The sequence below is a fragment of the Scyliorhinus torazame genome, chromosome 18 (genome assembly GCF_047496885.1).
Source record: "Scyliorhinus torazame isolate Kashiwa2021f chromosome 18, sScyTor2.1, whole genome shotgun sequence".
Taxonomy (NCBI): domain Eukaryota; kingdom Metazoa; phylum Chordata; class Chondrichthyes; order Carcharhiniformes; family Scyliorhinidae; genus Scyliorhinus; species Scyliorhinus torazame.
The window spans coordinates 142743646-142769168 of NC_092724.1; the positions used below are offsets into that span (position 1 = coordinate 142743646).

The 25523-nt window shown below is 47.6% G+C and overlaps 1 protein-coding gene across 5 annotated transcripts in view; it reads left to right on the forward strand.

Moving 5' to 3' along the window:
* Positions 1–25523, forward strand: part of LOC140395585 (E3 ubiquitin-protein ligase rnf213-alpha-like) — a 192537-nt gene that overhangs the window by 11729 nt on the left and 155285 nt on the right. For all 5 annotated transcript variants that reach the window (XM_072483546.1, XM_072483548.1, XM_072483547.1 and 2 more), the window contains exons 7-14: positions 45–217; positions 3599–3994; positions 9137–9222; positions 10895–11050; positions 17172–17341; positions 18849–19126; positions 21959–22227; positions 24070–24276. In XM_072483546.1, the coding sequence (XP_072339647.1) occupies positions 45–217; positions 3599–3994; positions 9137–9222; positions 10895–11050; positions 17172–17341; positions 18849–19126; positions 21959–22227; positions 24070–24276 (1735 nt within the window). The remainder of the gene's footprint in view (positions 1–44; positions 218–3598; positions 3995–9136; positions 9223–10894; positions 11051–17171; positions 17342–18848; positions 19127–21958; positions 22228–24069; positions 24277–25523) is intronic.

Genomic DNA, 25523 nt, shown 5'->3' on the forward strand with positions numbered 1-25523 from the left:
TTTGAAATAAATGTCTTTTCCGAAATTCCACAAAACATTTTTAGGTACCAGGGAAATAGCACAGGCTGCTGCTGAATTGAAGTTGACCACAGAGGGGAAACTGTCACAACCTGTTAAAGACATGAAACAAGTTGGTCCACATGATGTTGCCAAAGAGCAAATCCCCTCCAAAGAGAGTTCTCTCGGGAATGATGAACATATCAAAAGTAATTCAAAGGTACAGTTGTGCTAACTGTTAAAATGTGAATCCTGTGTTATGAGTTTTGTTTACCAATTTTATCTCATTTTTGTCTCACTCTTGCTGGCGTATCAGTCACCATCATACATGCGTTTAGATAGTGAGCATTGAGCCAGTCTCCCTCAGTCAGTGACTACACACGCTCTTTCGAATTTAAGTCATTGGGACAGCATCATATTAGGGGATTGTTGTCTGATTTTTTTCCTCCTTCCTCATTCCAAGTACTATTGGGATCAGTGAACTTTGCATTTAGATCAGGAATAAATTCTGAAAGTGTCGATGTGCATAGCTTTGCAATACACAAAGCTGTGCCTCAATCCACCTGTCAGGCAGGGAACTCGGCACTTGTTTTGTCACAGTGAGACAGAATCTTTCATAATACAGCTGACACAAGACACAAAAAGGTTGTGACAGGAAGATGTGTGGGAAGTTATTTGCTTCTGAAGTTGAAGGCAAATTACCAAGGAGCTAAAGTAAAAGCTTTGCATTACATGGCGCTTGATTGAGTACTGAGGTTTAGTTATTTTACAAAGAAAAAGTTGTTGCAGTTGTGAAAAGCTAAAAGGAGGAAGACAGGGGGCGGGTTTCTCCACCCCGCCGACATTTCTGCCCTGACCGGCCGGCGGGATTCTCCATTACGCCAGCCGTTCAGTGGGGTTTCCCATTGTGGGGCAGCCCCACGCCGTCGGGAAACCCCCGGGCGCCGGCATAACGGAGAATCACGCCGGTGGAGAATCACGGCCACGGTCTAAATGGGGTGCAGTATTTCTAAAAGTCTATTTTGACTTACAATTCAAGTTCTAATTGATGACGATCATAATTGATTTTGCCCGAAGGTGCTAAATGAGCAATCTTCAGGTTGAGAAGCCGGTGCACCCGTTCCCTGAGGTTGTGGAGAGCTCCGACTGGCACACAACAGCATACTGCAAGGTGGCTTGGGGACCGAGAGAAGAGGGCACACAGGCTTTCAGGTGTGGCTCTGGAAGTCCTGCTGGAAGAGGTCCAAAGGAGGAGGGATGTCCTCAGTCTCTCCTGTTCCTGCAGTAAATGTGGCAGCTCTGCCTGGCCTCATGCACCCCCCCCCCCTTTCTGTCGAGCTAGAGGAATGCCAAGAAAGATGCCTGTGACCAAATACCCCCTCTCTCCTTGTGTCATAAAGTCATACAACACAGAATGAGGCCCTTCGGCCCATCGTGTTTACGCCTGCCATCAAGCACCTATCTATTCTGATCCCATTTTCCAGCACTAGGCCTGTGGCCTTATAGGCTGTGGCATTTCGAGTGCTCATCTGTGACTCCAGTAAAATAGGCACAGCATTGTCCTCAGAGTATTTCCAATAACTATTGATGAAGTGTCCCAGAAGGTCTCCCAATGTGTTCAGAGATTTATTTCACAGCTGAAATATAACAAATATGTCTTGGTGACCATCCCTTTAATGAGAGTTTGAAATTAACTTTATTGCTGTGTTTACTCTGAACAGCCGGTCATTGCTAAGAGAGGGCTGAAGTGCCAGCCATAAAAATGCCATAAACATGCAACCCCTTTGATGAGAGCTAGCAGGTACCTTAAATGGCAATCTGCTGTTTAACAAACCACCAGGTAGCCCTTCCTAATGCTGGTTTTGACTCATTTATCAAGCTAACGTCTTGTGCTAAATGCAGGTTAAACCAGTGTTTCAGCGCAAGACCTCATCGTGGTCACCCCAAGAGGACCATTAGCGTCTGAATATCTGAAAATTGCCCCCACAGATCCTGGCGCACTGAGTGATGAAATAGCAGGGAATGGGTGCACACATGCAATACCTCAACTATGCCATTAGAGGGAGGCACTGAGATACAAAATACTTCTAGGCAGGGTCAGATATAGAATCATAGAATCACGACAGTGCAGAAGGAAGCCATTCGGCCCATCGAGTCTGCACCAATCCTCTCAAAGAACACTCACCTAGGTACACCCTATCCCTGTAACCCAATAACCCCATCTAACATTTTGGACACGAAGGGACAATTTATCATGGCCAATTCACCTAACCTGCACATCGTTGGATCAGTAAACAGATCACTTCAGGGGTCATGCTGTGAAAGGCGAGTTTAATGCGAGGTATTCTGGCTTCTGCAGAATTACGATGTATTAATTTAACATATGTTGGGAAGTGTAGACTATATGCTTGATAAGAAATATGCCACAGAAGAAGTTCTCTGCTGAGTAATTCAATAAGTCTTGTTTCATATGCGGTTAATAGTTTCCGCTGAGGAATGTTTTGGGCATTTTTTATTCTTTCATGGAACATGGGTGTCACTGGCTGAGCCAGAATTTGTTGCCCGTCCCTAATTGCCCTACAACTGAGTAGTTTGCAAGGCCGATTCAGAGGACATGTAAGAGTCAACCACATCGCTGTTGGCCATACCAGATAAGGTTGGCAGATTTCCTTCCCTAAGGGGCATTAGATGGTTTTTCAGGTAATCGGCAATGGTTTTATGGTCATCATTATTAGACTTCTTAATTCCAAATATTTGTTGAACCTGAACCCATGGAGCATTGGATGACTAGTCCATTTACAATACCACTGCCTCCCCATACCTGTTCATTATGTGCTGCTTTAGATTGTTAGAATTCTCTGTTTTGCCATCAGCGTGCCCACGCCCGCACGTTTCCCGGTGCCATGGGGTGACGACAATGGGAAATGCCAATGGCAGGTGGCGGGAACACAGAATCCCGCTGCCGACGAAGGCGCGGCGCCCAGGAAAACCTGGCTGATGGACCGGAGAATCCCGCCCCCTTTATTTCAAATGACACGCAAAATTAAGGCCCCACAGCATCGGAAAAATTATTTCCCATCTCTACCCTGTGATTTACCACCACCCCGATATCCTGATCGGTAACATGGGCTGGGACTTCAGGGATAGGTTCGGTTAGGACGCCCACGCCGGGTCCTCCCGCCGCGGGCTGAACGGAAAAATTGGCAAACCAGTGAATCCCCATTGACTTTCAAAGTGATTTACCATTTGGGTGGCTCCACCTGAACCTCACTGTGCAATGCACAACTGGGTAAGCAGGAATTCCCTCTTTTTTATTGTATTTATGCAGTCATTTAACTGGCAAGTGAGGAAGCAGTATTAATATGGGTGAAAGTAGTCACAGAAAAACTGCCAATTTAAGGTGCAGTAGTTAAAATTGAGAAGATAATAACAATGAGTCATTTTGGCACAATGCAATATATCCACTCCAATGAACAAGTAAAATGCATTGACACTTGATAGGAGAATAAATTATAAAAAATGCTCCTTCACGTTTCAAACTTCTTTTGATTTTTGGAATAAGTCATCCATTTGATTACATTTCTTTCTAAAAAAAAAACAGAAGCAAAAAAGAAAAAAAAGGCAGAATGACAAGAAGAATTCTCAAAAGAAAAGTAAAATGCTACAGATTGCCGACGTGGTGCAGGATGCGGCAACGTCCGTTGCCTCGGGCAAGGTGTCGGAGCTGGAGACGGTTCCCGCTTCACGGACCAGGAATGTGGATTCCAAGGGCGCGAAGGAAGATGGAAAAGTCAAACCTCAGTCAGAATTGGAAGTTAAAGGCAGAGCTGATGATGCTGCACAAAGTGGGCCGAGCAAGAGCGAGGGCCCAACCAAAGAGATATCCGCTAAAGATCAGCCAGCCAGTCATAATGCAGACAGAAGTGATACTCAGCAAGAAAATCGCGACGCTATCCAGCGAAAGGAAACGGAGCGTGGCGGCAATTCTACCGTATCGGTCAGTGTGTCACACTTCATACTCCGCTCTTTATTCTTTTTATAACAAAAAGTAGCAAATGGCTTAAACGAACCCTGCGTTGGAAGTAAATGGGAATAAAGAAACAACCTCATTGCCCGAGGAATTGGTTGGCACTGTGCCCATGAGTAGTTTAAGATTTCATGAACAATTTAAGATTTCACCACACTGAAATTGGACAATGAAAAAGCAAGAGGGGGCAGAGTTCAGGAGAGAAGAGATATAAAATCAAAACAAGTTAACAGTGGCAGTTTTGGAGAAAATACAACAGTCTCAGGTACCGCCAATGTAACCATTGGCAACTAAGCACCAGAAGACTTGTAATACTCTATTATCGGTGTGTGGAACTAAAACACCCAGTACATTAATTACATCAGTGTGTGCTCATGCACATATTGTGTCAGAAAATGTACAATATTTAAGCCATTAACTTGCTGGCGCGGGGGGGTGGAAGCATTTGCAAACTGCGGAATGGAGAGTTTTGTGGAATGGTGCATCACTGTAGATCACCAAGCACAGGGGAGATAGGTGAGTGGGACTAGGTGTAGGATAGAGTACAGCCACAGAGGCTTATAGAGGCTGATGGGAGGTCAATGAGGGAGGTGATGAAATAGTTGAGTCAGGAAAAAGCACTGCTGGATTTCAGCAGCGGATGGATTGAAGTGGGCAATGTTATGGAGGTAAAAATAGATTGTCTTTGTGACAGAAGGATTTAAGCTTGGAAACTTGGCTCAGTTTGTTAGGATGCTTAAAGTATGAGAAGATTGGTTTAGGGTGAGTTAGTAACAGGGAATGTTGATGGTATTAGGAGCAAGAGTCAGGAGTTTGTGGCAGGGGCTAAAGGCAGTCGGCGCGATTAAATAAAAAAAAACAGCGTCCGTTCTGGGCGGGATTCCCAAGCCCCAGTGGGGAACACCCCCGAGGCCGCACAGCGTAATTTCCTGCACTGAAGAGCTCTGACAAGCGGAGCTCTGCGGTACAGCAAGAGATAAATGTTGCCCCAAACTCTTGACCCCCTGACACGGCCCCCCCGGATCCCTCCAATGCCCCAACTCACCTATAAGGGGGTCCTCGAGACCACCTGCACCCCACCCCATAGGGGCAGGTCACCCCCGATCAGTGGGACGGGCAAAATTCCACCGGGCACCTTAGCACTACAGGCCTGGCAGTGCTAGGATGACACCTAGTCGGCACTGCCAGGTTGGTCTCCTATCATCTGGGAGACCCCCCCCACCCCCCAATGCCGTTCTGTCTGGTCCCCGCTTATGGGGAGCAATGCTAAATGGTGCCCGGCTGGGGTCTCCTCGGCAAGGCTGGTCGGTCCCGGGAGCCGGTTCGATCTGGCGTTGGTAGAGTTAAATGAGTTTGGAAACTCACTTAACTCTGCAAGATCTAACGAGATCTCACAAGTTGTTACGACCATTGGGGATCCTGGAAAAGGCCTCTCCTGGGATCTACCGGTCGCATCCCGTCCTGATTCTGGCGGGACAAGGCCGGTAAATCGCACCGAATGTCTTTAGTCTTTCTGATATTAAGTTCACAAAACTTTAGATTATTCAAGACTGAATATAATGGGAATAGATGGTTCAGGGAGGTGGGGAAGAAGTTGGGCTAATTAACCATCATATTAAAGCTGACCCCTGATGTTGTCATGTTGCAATGTGTGGATGAGGAAGAGGGAGGGGGCCATGGAAATCTTTTTGCAAGCTCCAGATGGAAATACTCTGGAGATACACCAGAGTGGTGGAAATAATCTGGCTGCGTGTGTCTAGGTAGGTACAGAGCCATTTGAGAACGTGGGCCGGGATTCTCCCGGAATTGGCGGGGCGGTCCGCACTTCCGTGGGCTAGGCCGGTGCTGAAGGGGTTGACCGGCGCCGAATGGCCTCCGCCGGGCGGCGCGAGTTGGCGCATGCGCAGGACCGCCAGCGTGTTTCCTGCACGTGCGCAGAACTGCCGGCGTGTTTCCTGCACGTGCGCGGGGGGTTTCATCTCCGCGCCAGCCATGGCGGAGCCTTACAGAGGCCGGCGTGGAGGGAAAGAGTGCCCCCATGGCACAGGCCCGCCCGCGGATCGGTGGGCCCCGATCGCGAGCCAGGCCACCGTGCGCCCCCCCCCCCCGCCCTCCGGGCCGCATACCGCCATGCTTCCCCCCCCCCCCCCCCCAAGAACCCCGCTAGACGGCCGACAAGCCAGGTCCCGCCGGGATGGACCATGTCCATCTCACGACGGCGGGACTGGCCTGGAACGGGTGGCCGCTCGTCCTATCGGGTTAACGGCCCCCGACCGGTGCGGCGCGATCCCCACCCCCGCCCGAAAACCGTTGCCGGAGAATTCGGCAGCCGGAGTCAGAGCGGCGGGGCGGGATTTACGCTGCCCCCCGGCGATTCTCCGACCCGGCGGGGCGTCGGAGAATCCCGCCCATGTTCTCTGAAATAAAAATGAAGGATATTTGCTGGAGGAGGCACAATTCCTTAATCTAGAGCGATTTGGAAACATTATGGCAATTCCTTATTTTTAAGACCACTAGGTCCTGCACAGAGTTACACATTTCAAGCTACATTATTTACTCTATTACCTTTTTTTTTACTTGTATTAAATCTACCAAATTCTTCCACATTCAATTAATTTTAGATTTTCTTGGACTGTTGATATTTTGTCCTCTTTCTCCATTTTGAAAATGGATTTCAAGTATTCAATTAACAAGTTGCTGGCTCACTGAAGCCCAAGACCCACACCAGAACTTACTTTTAGAAATGTATTTAACATAAGCTTCCTTTTAGAAAACAGAAGTATTGACTCTTCTTTATAGTGTAATTTGATGCATGGTACATGTTGAACATAGTGTGCTGATCAAACGGTTTATGGACCAAACTAGCTTAAGTAAAACATCAGTCTTAAACATCGTGGGTGTAAAATTGGTCATGAGCCGTCTTCTTCAGCGACTGTACGTTAAGGAGTATGATTGTCCACCCAAGAAACTCCGTGTTACTGGTCATGGGAGGGTGTGCTGGTTTCCTCTGGGTAGACACCTGGGGCGAGATTCTCCCACCCCCCGCCGGGTCGGAGAACCGCCGGGGGCTGGCGTGAATCCCGCCCCCGCTGGTTGCCGAAGTCTCCGGCACCGGAGATTCGGCGGGGGCGGGAATCGCGCCGCGCCGGTTGGCGGGCCCCCCCCACGCGATTCTCCGGCCAGGATGGGTCGAAGTCCTGCCGCTAAAATGCCTGTCCCGCCGGCGTAAATTAAACCAACTACCTTACCAGCGGGACAAGGCGGCGGGGGCGGGCTCCGGGGTCCTGGGGGGGGCGCGGGGCGATCTGGCCCCGGGGGGTGCCCCTACGGTGGCCTGGCCCGCGATCCGGGCCCACCGATCCGCAGGCGGGCCTGTGCCGTGGGGGCACTCTTTCCCTTCCGCCTCCGCCACGGTCTCCACCATGGCGGAGGCGCAAGAGACTCCCTCCACTGCGCATGTGTGGGAATGCCGTCAGCGGCCGCTGACGCTCCCGCACATGCGCCGCCCGGAGATGTCATTTCCGCGCCAGCTGGCGGGGCACCAAAGGCCTTTTCCGAAAGCTGGCGGGGCGGAAACTCGTCCGGCGCCGACCTAGCCCCTTAAATTTGGGGATCGGCCCCCAAAGATGCGGAGCATTCCGCACCTTTGGGGCGGCGCGATGCCCGACTGATTTGCGCCGTTTTGGGCGCCAGTCGGCGGACCACACGCCGTTTCCAGAGAATTTCGCCCCTGGTTCGGAACATCTTTTAATGTTGGAATGCTGTTGCACATCAGCAGACACATGGTCCTCGACAGAGGGTAGGTCCAGTTCCAATGGCAAGGAACCATCGACGATTGGGGATCTCCCTACTGCTGCAGACTTCATCTGCCATTACAGCCATTGATATCATACAAGTGTCTTCCGCCGTTGGGGAATTGGATTGCACTTTTTCTGGTCCCTCCCCTCCCTCTGACTGTACCGTTATGGGTGACTGTCATAACGCCCACGAGGACCATGGGGGAAACCATTGTTGATCCCCCCAACTATCTCGTAGAGTACAAGCTTCCCAGGTACGAGTCGGAGGCCACCTAGCTGGAGCCCGTTAGAAACCTACACATAAAAGCCGGCTCAAGCAGGGCCCGGAGTTAGTTGATGGTCTCAACAAGGCCTGGATTGCTCGATGGTTACTGCCGTGGGCAAAGTATTGCACATAGTTCAATAAATCCTTGTTCCATTACCGCTGGCTTTCTCAAGTTGCTAAAGTCACCCTGTCAGAAACTTAAGACTCCTGATGGCATTGCTCCCGGGATCAACGGACCATTCAAGCCTCTCCAACACAGCAAGGTGGCAATCAAGGAGAGGGCATAAGTAGCAGTGTGAAATGGGCCCAGAGTGAGTAGGAAGATCTGTTTTAGGCTGACCCATTTTACTTTCAAACAAGTTTTGCTATACCCTGTTTCTTAACGAAAATTGTATTCCATGGACTTAAACATGATTGGATTTAACTGGATCACAAACTAAAGAGAAGGGCTGGCAGATGTATTCATAAAGGTGATTATGGGGAGATAAACTGCATTACATAAATTTACAAAGAAATAATGCACTCTGAAAGCAGTGATAGTTCAGATACCCCATTTGCTCCTGCGCAATAGTAAACTACAGCTAAATACCATTGTGCAATAATCAACAGTAAAATAGTGAAGTACTTTGTACTTTTTACCGGGCAGCACGGTAGCACAAGTGGATAGCACTGTGGCTTCACAGTGCCAGGGTCCCAGGGCGATTCCCCGCTGGGTCACTGTCTGTGCGGAGTCTGCACGTTCTCCCCGTGTCTGCGTGGGTTTCCTCCGGGTGCTCCGGTTTCCTCCCACAGTCCAAAGACGTGCAGGCTAGGTGGATTGGCCATGATAAATTGCCCTTAGTGGCCAAAAAGGTTAGGAGGGGTTATTGGGTTACGGGGATAGGGTGGAAGTGAGGGCTTAAGTGGGCCAGTGCAGACACGATGGACCGAATGGCCTCCTTCTGCACTGTATGTTCTATGTATGAATTTCATTACTTAGTAATATTGCAACTTATTTCTGAAGGTGATGTTGCAGACAAGCTGATTTTTTTTTTCAAACTGTTTCCATAGGCTGGAAGCAAAACAAACAATGACAACCAGAACATTCCAGAATCAGATCTTAAGCATCAAGGCAAAAAAACATCTGGTGATCAGAAGTGAGTCCGGTATATTCATAACTACTGTTTCCCAGTCTACTCCACTCAACCTCCAGCTATAGTTCAGCATTCATCTACCAGACCCACTTTCTTCCAGCCCCTTACTGTTCATTGCAACCATGTGTTGCTTGGTTACCTCTTTGCAGTCCCCACCCCCTATAGGACACACAGTGGAATTTGCTACGCAAGGCTTTCCCTCTCGCAAACAATCCTCTGCTTCATCCTGGATGAATTCAGTGATATCTTCTGCCGAACCAAAATCTGACTTCTTAACCAGTGCAAAATCTTGTCAAATTATTCTGGTGAGGCAAAGGTTGCATCCATTTTATTGATGTACAAGGGAAGCAAGGAAAACACATTTCAAAGAAGGAATGTTGTGTGCCCCAAGGACACCTAAAAGATATGCAACTCAATATTGAGAGGGGCCATTTTTCCAGCATGCCTGTCTTAAATGGGCGTTCCCTTGCACATGTTAAGAAGCATAACGCCTGTTTAAAGTCTCCCTTCTGGGAATTCGAGCTGCCCTGAGCAGAGCAAGAATCCAGCAGAAAACAAATTAAAAGTAGGAAAGAAATTGGGAATTGAGAGACGGTCAGAAAGAAAAGAAGTTTAAAAAAAAATTCCAGCATTAAAATACGAAGGAATGTGACTCCAAACTTCTAAAAGTGCCAGAGACCTTGGGCTGGATTCTCAGTTTTTGGAGACTAAGTCCCCACATCGGCGTGAAAACGGTGGTCTTTCACGGCAGGAAAACTGGCGCTAAACGGCCACCGATTCCCCGTTTTGCTGGGGGCAGGCAGGGAGTCAGCGCACAGCTCGCAGCTTTAGCCGCCTCTACAGCCCTGAGCATTTCCGGTCCCATGGCCGTGCATGCGCACAGTGGCAGCCTGCAGCGGCCGCGTCGTGCTTCATGGCGGACTCAGCCCATGGACCCGGACCGGAAAAGTAATGCCCCCTTTGGCCGCTCGCCGCTTTTCAGGGGGCGGAGAATACAAAAACCGCGCTGCTCCCGATATTCGCGTCAAAATGGATTCTCCACCCCTTCGCCGAACGCGATTTCAGCGTCGGGGAGCGGAGAATACAGCCCCTTATTTGTTAGTAATTAAGACTGATTGTACCATTAAAAAAATCGCTTGCAGTTGAATGGACAAACCCAACTTTTACTGCTGTGTTTAGTGGATTATCTAGTGGTTAGAAGCCCACAACTTCACACCAATCCTGCATTTGAATGCTGTGTCGCTGGTTGAAATATCATTGTAGCAAAGTTTATTGAAGAGCAAGGCAGCTTGAATCGCAACTTTCATGCTTTTCTGTTCCTGTGTGGGTGGGTGCTATTCAGTTTGTTTCTTAATAATAGAGTGCCCAACTATTATTTTCACTGCAAATATGGGCACTGATGAATGAAATGGAGTGAAGCTTCTTGAGTCGAAGAGTGGTGGGAATGTGGAATTCATTGCCACATGGAGTGGATGAGCCATATAACATTTAAGGGAAAGTGAGATAGTTACATGTAGGAGGAGGGAATAGAAGGGGATGCCGATCGGGTGAGCTAAATTAAATGGGAGAGGGCTCCTAAGAAGCATAAACATTGGCATTGAAATGTTAGGCCCAATGGACTGTTTCCATGCTGTAGATGTGATATAATTTTATATTTTATATCTTTTTATTACAGCCAATCTGCAGCTTGTTTCAGTCCACCTGCATCACATATGTTCACTATTCATATCAATGCTATAATTCCGAAGGATGTTCGTTTTAATCAAAAATATGACAAATTATGGATATATTTTGAAAATGGAAGAGGAATACTTGAAGACATCTCTGTTCGGTAAAGTAAAACAATGTGCCTTACGCAACTATTAACTATGCTCTTGTTTGAAGGACTATTAGAATTGATTTGGAGAACATATCATGTCGTTAAGATTAAGAGCAAAGCACTCCTTATCTGTTTTAATATAAGTAGTATCTGAGAGGATTTGAATTGGACTCGTACTAATTTCAGTCAAATTTGCATGTGCCACAATTGTTATTTTAGCTAAAGAGCTGAGAAGTTGTAATGTTTTTTATTCATTCATGAGATGTGGGTATCACTGACTAAGGCGGCATTTTATTGCCCATCTCTGTTTGCCCTTGAGAATGTGGTAGTGAGCTGCCTGTGTGAACCACTGCAGTCCATGTGGTGTAGGTACAGAAAATGTGCTATTAGGGAGGGAGTTCCAGAATTCTGCCCCAGCGACAGTGAAGCAACGACGATATATTTCCAACTCAGGATGGTGAGTGGCTTGGAGAGGAACCTCCAGGAGGTGGTGTTCCCATCTATCTGCTGCCCTTGTCCTTCTATATGGCAGTGGTCCTGGGTTTGGAAGGTGCTCCCTAAGGAACCTTGGTGAGCTGCTGCAGTGTAGATGGTACACACACTGCTTGTCACTGTGTGCGGTGGTAGAAGGGGTGCACTTTTGTGGATGGGCTGCCAATCAAGCGGGCTGCATTGTCCTGGGTTGTGTAAAATATCTTGAGTGTTGTTGAAGCTGCACTTATCCAGGCAAGTGGAGAGTATTCCATCACACTCCGGACTTGTGCTTTTTGGATGGTGAACAGGCTTTGGGGAGTCAAGGGGATTCCTAGCCTTTGATTTGTTCTTGTAGCACTATATGGCTAGTCCAGTTCAGTTTCTGGCCAATGGTAAGTCCCCAGTTTGTTGATAATGGTGGTATCAGCAATGGTAATGACATTGAATATCATGGGGCGATTTTTAGATTCTCGGCATCACCTGAGCTCAATAATGGCGGGGGGGTGGGGGCGTAATTTAAATGCTTCCCCAAGTCCAATTGGAGGAATGCAACCAGGGAGACAACCCCGAGGTTCTCAGAGGAAGCCCTGATGAGGATGCTGGATGGGGTGGAGCAGAAGCGTGATGTTCTCTCCCTGAAAACGGCAGACATTCTGCCAGCAAGGTTCATGAATTTTTTTAAAATTAAAAAAAAAATGTAGAGTACCCAATTTATTTTTTCCAATAAAGGGGCAACTTAGCATGGCCAATCCACCTGACCAGCACATCTTTGGGTTGTGGGGGCGAAACCCACGCAAACACGGGGAGAATGTGCAAACTCCACACGGACAGTGACCCAGGGCCGGGATCGAACCTAGGACCTCGGCACCGTGAGGCAGCAGTGTTAACCACTGCTCCACCTTGCTGCCAACAAGGTTCATGAATGGGGCACCATGTCGCCATGGGGAACGCCGAGCCAACTGCATGCAGTAAATTACTCCCTCCACTAGGGGGAATCCAGCAATTTGTGCAAATCCTATGGCTCTGGCGTCTTGGCCAGTCTGGTTTCAGTCAAAGTTTTAAAAAAATATATATTTTTATTCTGATTTTCCACTTTTCATCAAATATTCAACCAACAAAAGATAACCAATAATAACAAATACAATAGCAATCCCCCAACCAGCATCCCCTTCAAGATACAAACACAAACATCCCCCTACATCCCAAATACAAAACAAGAAAGACCAAAAGAGAATCCACGATTATTCCATACCTAGTAAACAATAAACAATATACTCAAACCCCGCCCCTCCCCGATCACCCCCTTTTCCCCCGAATGTTCGATGGCCTCCAATTCTTGAAAGTGCAAGAAAAACAATGCCCATGAATTGTAGAACCCTTCCATCCTCCCCCCTCAACTCAAACTTCACCTTCCCGAGCGTTTAGAACTCCAACGAGTCCCCTCCGCCAAGCCGAGGCACAGGACAGAGAAGCTGACCTCCACCCCAACAGGACCCGCCTCCGGGCAACCAGCGAGGTGAAGGCTAAGTCATCTTCCCCCGCACCTGCCTGCAGCCTGGGCTGGTCCGACACCCTGAAAATGGCTTCTCGGGGCTCTGGTTCGAACCCCGCATGCACCACCCCCGAGATAACCTTAAAAACCTCCCTCCAATCCCCCTCCAGTTTCGGGCAGGACCAAAACATGTGAACATGGTTTGCGGGGCTCCTCCCACAGCACTCACATACATCCTCCACCTCCTCAAAGAGTCGGCTCATCCTCGTCCTCATGAGATGTGCCCTATACACAACCTTCAGCTGTATCAGCCCAAATCTCACACACGAGGTTGAGGCGTTAACCCTCCGGAGCACCTCACACCACAAACCATCTTCCATAGACTCCCCAATCCTTCCTCCCACTTAGCTTTAATCCCCTTCTCAGAAGCTTCCTATAAATCGCTGACCCCACCCCCTTCTCCATTCCTCCTGTCGTCAATACCACTTCCAACAATGTGGAGGCCGGCGCTATTGGGGAGCTCTGAACCTCCTTCCCAGCAAAATTGGTTTCAGTCAACTAGGTTAACTAGGTTTTCTCCATAACCTAGTTATGGCGATGCCAGCGGGGACACAACTGCAACAGCACATGTCAGATCATGGCTATCAGCTGAGTTCTGAAACCGTTGCCCCATATATGGGGTGCAGTACTTCTGCTCGCTCTCTCAGCAAATGCTGGGTGCAAACCAGGGACTTCAATGTATGGGGGTTCATCGTCTAAAGGGTTAACTCATGAGCACCAACTAGTGGCAGATTCATTTATTACACGACTCACTAAATGGGCATAATTGACTCGTCCAGGAAGGACGAGTGTTAATAGGCTAGTGGGTTCTGTGCAATTGAGCACTTTCTCCATAACAGGGCAAAATCTGTTTTGGGGTGGTTGCGACGTAGTGGTATTGTCACTGGACTAGTAAACCAGAAACCAAGGGTAATGCTCTGGGGACCCAAGTTCGAATCCCACCGTGGTAGATGTGACATTTTCCAATGAAACCTTTAGGATTCCCCCTGTGACCTAGAAGTATGATCGCTGAACTGGCAATCCACAAACCTAGGACAATGCTTTGGGGTTCCAGGCTCGAATCCCACCATGGTAAATGGTCAAATATAAATTCAATGAAAACTTCCTGTGGCCTAGTGGTATGATCAATGGACTGGTAATCCACTGACCAAGGGCAATTGGCAATGGTTTGGACTCCCAGGCTGGAATTCCACCATGGTAGATCGTTAAATTTGAATTCAATAGGGCCTCACGGTGGCGTAGTGATTAGCACTGCTGCCTACGGCGCTGAGGTCCCAGGTTCGATCCCGGCCCTGGGTCACTGTCCGCGTGGAGTTTGCCCATTCTCCCCGTGTCTGCATGGGTTTCACCCCCACGATCCAAAAATGTGCAGGTCGGTGGATTGGCCACACTAAATTGCCCCTTAATTGGAAAGAAAATAATTGGGTATTCTAAATTTATTTTTTAAATATTAGAATTCCATTAAATCCTCCTGTGGCAGGCAGGGAAGAGTGAACTGATTATTCAAGACTGCAGATTAAACTCTACTCGATCATTAACAATGAGCTGCATCTCCCTGCTCTTCTGAGTTGCTGCTTATGCGAGCCTTGCATTTTGTACACCTAGTCACCCACACACCAGCCAAGTTGGCGGCCAGGCTTCCCGGACAAGAAGCAGGGCCCCTCCACACTCCTCAGGCCCTACAGCAATGGATTCTCGCAGAGGCTGGGGGAGATATGTTAGCAGCGCCGTTCTCCCCTCAGTCTCAGTGTCCTTTACGGGACCCAGCTCTGACACCCCAGCAGTAGTGCCGCAAACTGCGGGAGGCCACACTAATACACTAATACTTCCAAATTGCCACACTAATGCCCTCCCCACCCCACCTCATCAAATACCACCCCCTCCCCGGAAACCGGAGGCCTGCACCTGGCCAGTGCCCATATCATTTTCCGACTGTTACAATATTTAGGCTACACGTCGCTGTTTACATTCATGGCTAAGGTGGGCACAAATTCGCTCCAGTGTTTCCCTCAAGTTTCCCTCTACACCGAACTTATATCTTTCTCTAGTTTCTCTCCTATCTTCCCTAATACCCTCTCCTTGAATTCATCTTGTCCATGGGACCCACCACCTACTCCCTCAACTTTATTCCTGCTAAACTGCTCTAAATGGTCACACTGTTTATCTGACATTCAGTAATGGGCGAAATTTCCTCCAACTATTTATTGGGAAGGCCAAAACCATGGCCCCTTCCTTAACCACTGATTCCATCCATCTCAGCTGACTGTTCGTAACCTCAATGTCATGTTTGTCACTGAGGTGTGCTTTTAATTGCATATCTGTGCCAATGCCGAGACTGCATAAATCCATCTCTGTAATGTCGCCCAATGCTGCCACAGCTTCAGCTTATCTCCTGCTGACACCCTCATTTGTATCATTGTTGCCTCTGTGCTTGACTATTTTGATTTGATTTATTGTCACCTGTACCGCGATACAGTGAAAGGTATTGTTCTGCATACAGTCCAGACAGATTGTTCCATACATGAAAAAACATAGGACATATGATAAATACACAATGTAAATACATTGACACAGGCATCAGGTGAAGTAAATGGAGTGTAGTACTACTCAGTAGAGAAGATGTGTGAAGAGATCAGTTCAGTCTATAAGAGGGCCATTCAGGAGTCTGGCAACAGCGGGGAAGAAGCTGCTTTTGAACCTGTTAGTGCATGTTCTCAGACTTTTGTATCTCCTGCCCGATGGAGGAGGTTGGAAGAGAGAATAACCTGGGTGGGCAGGGTCTTTGTTTATGCTGCCCACTTTCCCAAGGCAGGAGGTGTAGACAGAGTCAATCGATGGGAGGCAGGTTCACATGATGGACTGGGCTGTGTTCATGACTGTCTAATTTCTTACAGCCTTGGGCCTAGCAGTTGCCATACCTTTCCAGTACTGTCCTGCCATCTTCCATCTGATGTAAAGTTGAGCTCACCTAAAATTGCTTTCTCCATCCTAAATTATAGCCAACATTTACTCGCTGACCTACATTGACTCTCGGTCCAACGATGATTCGCGGTTTAAATTCCCATCCATCGTCTCTTCGAGCTTCACAGGAGATTTCTGCACTCCTATAATTCTGGCTCTTTGTTTTTTAATCACTCTACCATTGGTGACCATATCTCCAGCTACCTAGTGTGAACCACTCCGACGTCGGGCCGCCCAGATGGTGTGGATTCCTCCGTACCTTCAGGGGCTAGGCCGGCACCGGCGGGGTTGGTGCTGCGCCAACCGGCGCCGAAGGGCCTCTGCCGGCCGGCGGAGTTGGCGCATGCACGGGAGCGGCAGCGTGTTCTGGCGTGATCCCAGCGCATGCGCAGGGGGTTTCTTCTCCGTGCCGGCCATGGCGGCCATTTACAGCGTCCGGCGTGGAGTGAAAGAGTGCCCCAACGGCACAGGCCTGCCCGCGGATCAGTGGACCCCGATTGCGGGCCAGGCCACCGCGGGGGCACCCCCCGGGGCCAGCTCCCCCCGCGCCCCCCTGAGGACTCCACAGGCCGCCCACAGAGCCAGGTCCCGCCGGTAAGGACCTTGTTTAATTTATGCCGGTGGGACTGGCCGAAAACGGGCGGCCGCTCGCCCATCGCGGTGCGCAGGATCGCTGGGGGGGGGGGGGGGGGGGGCCCACTGCCAACAGCCCCCGACCGGTGTGACGCGATTCCCACCCCCGCCGAAAAACCGGCGCCGGAGAATCCGGCAGCCGGCGGCGGGGCGGGATTCACGCCACCCCCCGCCGATTCTCTGACGCGGCGGGGGGTCGGAGAATCCTGCCCCTAGCCTTTCCTCTCTAAATCACTCTGCTTCTCTGTCTCTTTCCTCCTTTAAGATATTCCTTAAAAGCTTTCTCAAAACAATTGGTCATCTGTCCTGGAATGTCCTAAATGTGACTCGTGTCAAATCCTTGTCCGATAATCATTCCTGAGCAGCACCGAGGAACCTTTCCAGAAGTAAAAGTTGTTGCTGTTGTCGTCGCCATATGCGGGTCCAGAAGATCCTGTCGAAGGACTGGAAAATCTTGGCCCATGTGCTCTTTATCATTTTGTATTTTCATTTCCTTCTCTCATTGCCTTACAGGGGTCTTGGCAAAAATGGATTACTTGTGCAAATGTCCTGGTTTCCACCACCGGAGATTAAGGAATTCCCATTCCCCTTGCGATATCACTATGCTATAGGCAATACAAATGGATTAATTGCAGAAGTTGCTGAACGGTTCTTAATAATACCGAAGAATCTCAGCGGAAATGGTAAAAAGTTAGAAAAAGTCTGTATTGCTACTTCTGTATGTCTGACAAACCAGCAAAGTATCTGAAGACAATGTGAAAAGAACTATATATTATCATGAAATGAAAAACAGGTATTTATTTTCATGCTAAGGATGATAGGTGTGTGATCGTCTTCAATGAACGATAGACAACTGATTTGTTGTCTGAGACACTACATGCCTTGATATGTTACAGATAGTGGTGTAAGTGAGACACTTAAATAGTGTTTCCTTCCTCCCAAAGGTTTAGCAAATTTACCTGTGAAGTGGCTCGGCTGTGCAAACTAGGGCATTGTCAGGGTTTGGCACCTGGGCTGTGCAGATTAACTGACCTCAGCCAGGGAAGGGGAGGGCTGCTCCAATTAGCTACAGTGACACTTGTTTATGGAAGGGTCACACTGGTTTTATACACTGAAATCTATCTAGCGATATCAAAGTGAAACCAGGACCCCATCACTTGATAAAGTTCTCTGTGACCAATGCAAACGCCAAGCAGGACAAGCATAACCATTTCCAAAGCCACGGTCGTCAAGGCTAATCCTTTCCTCAGGCAGCACTCACACACATTCACTTCCAGCAGGCATCGCTGGACAGTGATCAGGAGGTCAAGCCCTGGATGATTTAACCCTTCCATAAACGAGTATCACTGAAGCTAAATGGAGCAGCCCTCCACTTCCCTGGCTGAGTTCCCTTCCTGGTGCGGCACACTCCCGCCGACAGCAGGATTCTCCATCCCGGAACCCGGCCAATGAAGTTTTCCATTGTGGGCACCCGACACCGTCGTGAAATCCGTGGGCATGAGTGCGCTGCCGGCGAAGCGGAGGATCCCGAAGATGGAGAACCCAGCCCCATGTCTTCTGATCCAGACAAATTCTACCAAAAAGATACGATGCATGACTCCTATTCTTAATTTCATATGAGATATGGAGAAAATATATGAAGACAGTTTATTACATGTTACCACTGTATTAATCTGCAGGCTTTCTGTGTGGTGTTGGATGTGTGTGCTAAGTTTCATTTGTTAATCTCTACAAATGCAGCATCTCAGTGGAGCCCCATATACATTCAGTTTGTGCACCATCCCCTGGGCTGAGGTGATGTTGATGTATCTGTCTGGGTTAGCTGACAAGTTATGGCAATTCCTTTAATTAAAGACTGCATTACAGTGCTTGAAGTAATTCAACTGCCCAGTCCCTTGATAAAGCCACATTTGGCAATCGATGGTAATATTATTAGTCTGCAAATATTTTGACTGATTTGAATGAATGCATTGCTTCGAGTGAATTTAGTACCACATCTACCAGCATTAATTTTCAGAATTGCTTTGCTTGCAAAAAATATTAATTTGCTGAATATGTAATAGATTTATATTTTTTATGAACCCGGGGGCATTATTTAGGAACGTCTACAATAATTAATATGCCATAGCAGAGACGTGATTTCCTTAATCTTCTTGTTTTATAAAGTTATCAATTCATCTTTATTCTTAGAATGGCACCAGTTCGATGGCATCATGAATTTTCCAGACAAATCAGGTTTACTTAGAGCAGTCACGAGAGGGTTCACATTCTTTGGAGGGAATGACAACCAACGGAATTTGAGGTTAAAGTCGACAGGAATAAAACTTATACTGGAGACCATCTTTGAATGTCTTGGTTCTCTGAATAAGGAAACATTCGAGAGATTTAAGCTACAACTGAGGCACTGTCTGGAGGGCAACAAGATTGTTTGTTTTTGGGAACAGCAAAGCTCTTTCGGTGAAATCCAGGTATTTATTTATAATAATGAGAAGAAGGAACCATCGCCGGCTTTAGTTTGAGCAAGTTATCAACCAAATAAAACATTTTGCAAGTTTCATGGTTTGCAGGTTTGACCAAATAATAATTCAACCTGAAACAAGGGTGTCTGATTGCTTCACTTTGCCTATGACTGACTTCTTTCTTAGATATAAATGGTCAATTATTCAAACTGCAGAAAGTCCCAGCAGTCTTCCAGGTTAAAAAAAAATGCTGAATCTGAAAGTCAATTTGAAAATCTTTTGAGAGATCTGATGAGGATTTATTGGGGTCTCGAAGCAGGCTGAGAGGTGGGGGTGAAACGTAAATCAGCGAGAAGTGCGGGGTAGTAGGGGTGGCACGGGTGTTTCCTTCCTGACGTTACTAGTAAAATATCAGTGGTAGAGAAGATGGAGGCCAGCCTCCCACCCAATTGAGACCAATAGGTAGCAAATGAAGAGGAGCAATTAAAGGCTTAAGGGTCTCTTCCTGCTGCCGCTGGTATTTTACGAGGGGCAAGAAAGAGGACCCTTTGTTGAAACCTGATGGCCTCTTCCCGTTCTTATGGGGGTTGGGTGCCTTCTGGAACGGGCAGCATTTGGCCATTGAGTGTTTTCCCTGGCAGCAATGGTTCGCCATCCAACACCCCTCCCTAAGGAAACACCCATCAACCACCATCCTCGTTCCAGTATGGCATCCATGATACATTCCAGGCTACAAACAGGGGATCATGCAACAGGAAGTACGCTCTTGAGTTTTTCATGATCTGCCATTTTGTTGATCAGGGGCCAACTGAAATTCCACGGCCCTTTCTCAGCATTGCAAAGTGTGCAAGGCCTCAGCCTAACCCCTTAGAGGCCTACCCAAAGAGGCTTACGGTGCAGAGGCAGGCTGCCAAGTACTCTCATAAGAGATGCAGTGCACAGTGGATTCTTCCCTGGACTCGACTGTGATATGATAATGATCACCATTTTCCCAGGAGTCTGGTGGACCAGAGCAACTTCTAGTGACACTGATCCTCTTGTAGCACCTAGATGTAGCACAAGATGTAGTTACGGCAATACCTTTAGTTAAAGACTGCATTACAGTGTTTGAAGTAATTCAACTGCCCAGTCCCTTGATAAAGCCAGCCTCGTACCATAACAGCCTCCCTGAACAGGCACCGGAATGTGGTGACTAGGGGCTTTTCACAGTAACTTCATTTGAAGCTTACTTGTGACAATAAGCGATTTTCATTCATTTAATTTCAAGAGGAGGTAATGAAAAAGCAAGTTTGGGCATCCAGAAGAAATATGGTGACAAAAACAATTTGTGACATACCTACCTTTTATTATCAAAATGGAATCATAAGCATGGAAGCAAAATGTTTTACCTAGTGTCCCGGTTGATATGGGACAGAAAATAAGTACATATCTACGTCTTTCGGAGTACTCTGTAATGAATTTTTTTATAATGGAGAATACTTTCCATTTGTTAGTGTATCTTTACACATTTTTTTCCTTTGAGGATTAGTGGGGCGAGGACTCCTGAGCTAATTATCAGCCCATTAAGCCACATTCAATGGCCAACAAGTGCTGGCATTGGAACTGAACCCAGAGCTTCAGGTTCAGAGGTAGGGGCACTGCTACTGTTACACCAGACCTTCTACAGGCTTTACATGACTCGCATTGACTCTTAGCAGAGGAATTCCAAACCATCAGAGAGAGATGCAATAACTGCAAGGAGATGCCAATGTCTTCTGTGACTGCTGACAATCAAATTCCAGAGAAATACATCAACCCTTTTTTGCATTCCTAAGACAGAATTCTAGCCCTGAAGACAATATGTGTGTCCCAGTAAGCTATGGATAATGGTGGTTACTTGTGACTCATAATATCCCAAGGTGGTGTTAGTTGCCTAATTGTTACCTGCTCCAAAACACAATGAGTTTCAACCTGAAACCATGGTCACACGAGCAAGACATGAGCTGTCTGACCTCCAAAGAGAACAGTAACCCCATGCAACGACCTATCGCTGTCTACTATCTTGCCATCAAACAGTAACAGCAGGAGGAGCTCCGTCCAGGTACTACCCCCTGGCTCCCTTCTACCCTGTGAACTACTGGAACATTGGAACTGATGCCTTCAAGGCTAATTCATCTCTACACTCCTCCTCCCGTGGTAGTCTCACTTCATTTAAAAACAAAATTCCAATTAAGGGCAATTTAGCGTGGCCAATCCACCTACCCCGCACATCTTTGGGCTTTGGGGGTGAGACCTGCGCAGACACGGGGAGAATGTGCAAACCTCACACAGACAGTGACCAGGGGGCCAGGATCGAACCCGGGTCCTCGGCACCTTGAGGCAGCAGTGTTAACCACTGTGTCACCGTGCTGCCCAAACGAAGTCTCACTTCTGGAAAGATGGATCATCCTGCAACAGTGAACCAACCGAAGAAACCCTCCATTATACTTTTGATACTCAACTCATACAAAACCATAGTATTTTATTGTGGTCCAGCCCTGTACCCCTTTCTTTCCCCCGTACCTCTTATTGCATGAGTGCAAAAGGGAATGGACGTTGGAAAACGCCTTTTCGTGTATTGCGTGTGTGTGAAATAAATTAGTCCTTTTATTTTATCTTATCTCAAATTGGCTGTAGCGGTTATTCATAGAGGATTGGAACACTCCCAATTTAAGGGTTGTGGGAAAACTAAAACAAGTGTGAATTTGAAAGTCTAATTTGAAGTTGGGTTCCTCAATGTAGGTACGAATGCTTCATTTACAAGTAAAATCTTCTTAAAAATAAATCCAATCATTTCCAATGATTTATTTGTTTCTATTGCAGGTTCAAGAATTTATAACTGAGCAGTTGAAGAAATTTCTTCATCCTTACACGCAGCCAGAAACTAAAAAAGCACCAAAATCCAAAAGAATTGTCAAAAATCGATTTGTAGCTGGAATGGTGGCTTTTGTTATCCAGAACCATTGCAGTTTGAATTTAGATACAAGTGACTTGGTAACTATCTGCCAAATGTTACAGCTGCCTCAGGAACGTACAGAAGAACTTCTCCAAGACCTGAAAGAAATTGCAGATCTTCTCCCAGAGCCTCAATTGTAGGTTCAATTCAGATTTCTTTACCTTTCTAGATTGCCTTCCTCTCGTTTTAACTAATTTTCTCCACCTGTGACAATCTGTGGGAATTTTGGAGCACCGACCATGAATTTATTGACAATCTAGTCCTTCTTGCTGGCGGGATCTTAAGTTCCCACCAAAGATGACCCCCCCCCCATTGCCAGGTTCCCCCCTGTGGAGAGGCGGGCAAGCCACGCAAAATTGGCCGAACTGACTGGAAGATCCCACCGGCAGCAAGTGGGGAATCTCCTCCATTGCCAGGAAACAGATTGCGTGTGTGTTTGTGTGTGCGTTGGGTTGGGGGGTGGGGGTTGAACATGAGCAGAATACAGTAAGAAGCCTTACAACACTAGGGTAAATGCCAACAGGTTTGTTTCAAATCACTAGCTTTCGGAGCACTGCTCCTTCCTCAGGTGAATGCGACATGAATCCAAGGTCCCGGTTGAGGCCGTACTCATTGCGCGGAACTTGGCTATAAGTTTCTGCTTGGCGATTCTGCGTTGTCGCGCGTCCTGAAGGCCGCTTGGAGAACGCTTACCTGAAGATCAGAGGCTGAATGCCTTTGGCTGCTGAAGTGTTCCCCGACTGGAAGGGAACAGTCCTGCCTGGCGATTGTCGCGCAATGTCCGTTCATCCTGCAGGTGGCAGGTTGGATGAGCCGCCATAGACTTTGCTCAGCTTGTAGGGCACGGAGTGTGTTCTGGTCGGGACCATGACATTTTGGATGGGTGTATGGGGGGGTTTTCAGGTCCTCTAACAACGGGAGTGCTTTGTTAGCTGTCAGACTGTGGTGTTCTTTGAGGAAGAGATTTTTCCCTGCGGACATTAGGAGGCGCACTGTCTGTTAGCATAGGAAGCCACTTGAGCTGTGTTGGTCACAATGTCCCAGATTGTCCCAGAAATAATCCTCATGACTTCCTGGAGGTGGCTATCACTGTGTTTGTGTGGCAGCACCTGATTGAAGCAGGGCGTAATGTGTTGGTTCTGTTGTCCCAGGTGGCAACTGCCAATTTTCATATGAGATCCACCTTGGCTCTGGGGTTCGCTCGGTATTGTCAGCAGGTCAATATATTGTTCAGAGTGATGCCAAGATATTTGGGCACTGGGCCGTGATGGGTGGTCAGCCTCAGAACTGGGCATAACGTTTTGCAGGTATAAAAGGAACTCTCAGTTCCGCCCAGGGTATGGTCAACAGTAAGTATGGCAACTTGAAGCAGACAAACTTGTCATAGCACAATAATGGATTAGTGTTAGGGGAACAGCACATAAAGCACAGATCAGGTAGCACTTTAAATATTTGCCGTTGACCAGTTAAACTGGGTGAGCCAATGCTTTCCACTCCCCATGGAGTGGTGCCTTGCTGCCCCGAAACCACCCTGGCTCTGAATAATGGGTACTCCTGTAACATTGAAAATGCCCTGGGCACCTACCTTTATTCTACAGGTGATCTTGCCCCTGAAATTGGAGACGGTGCGAGAACCAGAGAAGGGCATATCTTCAGACCCCCAACATTTCTACATATCTTTTATTATTTCCCCATCGTTGTGCTGACAATAAGGGTTCAAGTTCAGAAGAAATGACAGAACCAGAAGATAAATCGTTAATATTAAAATATAATATAATAATGTTTATTAAAAACATCACATATCAAATATTTGCTTTTGTAGCCATTGTTTATTTTTGACACTTTAGATTGGGTCTGTGTACTGGTAATTCCTAGTGGATTTTATTAACTGGCACAAATAATCATATTTTTGAGAAACTGATTGTTCCTTCAGTGGGTTTGGCATGGGGGGTAACACTGTAATTGTGTTTTTTTCCAGCATATGTCGAGGATTGATTAATTTCTGTTTTCAACGAGATGTTGTGGAGTTGGTGCTGGTTGTGCCAATTCTTCACTGGTTAATGGAACAGCAGCAACCATCATGTTCAGTGAGCAGTGAAGCCAGTTCCTGCAAACCAGAACTACTGCGAGCTCTTTCCTATGAAATGTTTCGACACAGATTAAGAAATTACCCTGAAAAAAGAAGGTGACATTTATCACATTTTAAACTATTTTCTGGGAAATGTTGGTACAAAATCTTCCTGGAATGCTGTTCAGGACTCTTTAAATTGTAATCCAGTGTTTAAATTTTTAAACACTGACAAATTGATCATACAAGATACCTCCCAGATCACAGTAGGATGTGCTGGTTGTAGAGCAGATGAGCAAGTTGTCATGTTGCTACCATGTTGCTACCACTGGGGCTGTTTAGCACAGGGCTAAATCGCTGGCTTTGAAAGCAGACCGAGGCAGGCCAGCAGCACGGTTCAATTCCCGTAACAGCCTCCCCGAACAGGTGCTGGAATGTGGCGACTAGGGGCTTTTCACAGTAACTTCATTTGAAGCCTACTTGTGACAATAAGCGATTTTCATATCATAGAGCATACAGTGCAGAAGGAGACCATTCAGCCCATCGAGTCTGCACCAGCCCACTTAAGCCCTATCCCTTGTAAACCAATATCCCCTCCTATCCTTTTTTTGGTCACTAAGGGCAATTTATCATGGCCAATCCACCTAACCTGCACGTCTTTGGACTGTGGGAGGAAACCGGAGCACCCGGAGGAAACCCACGCAGACACGGGGAGAACGTGCAGACTCCACACAGATAGTGACCCAGCAGGGAATCGAACCTGGGACCCTGGCGCTGTGAAGCCACAGTGCTAATCACTTGTGCTACCATGCTGCCCATAAAGTGCACAGGTTGGATCCACTGGTTGTTTCCGTATTCTGTCAGATTCGGACCATGAGCTTCTTACTTACAACAAGAATTTGTTTGTATATAGCATATTTTGGGCTGGATCCTTCCGCCCCACCCGTCGCAAGATCGCCACAGGTGGGACGCGGACCATGGAAAAGTCCATTGGCCTCGGGTGGGATTCTCTGGTCGCCAGGCGGGCGGGGTCGGAGAATCCCGCCTGCTCACAGAGCAAGACATCCCAGGGAACTTCACAGCAGGGTTATTTAACAAAGCATAACACATAGCCACAAACTGAGATACTAGAACAGGTTTGGTCAAAGAGGAACGTTTCAATGCAGGAGAGAGAGTGCAGAGTGGTGAAGGAATTTGAGGAGGGAAGTCCAGATTTCGGGGGCTGGATTCTCCGATTTTGAGGCTATGTCCCCACGCCGGCATGGGAACGGTGGCGTTTTACGACAGAAAATTGGCGTAACACGGCCACCGATCCTTCTTTTGGCCGGGGCTCGCATGCCTGTTGGTGGGGAGCAGTGTAGGAA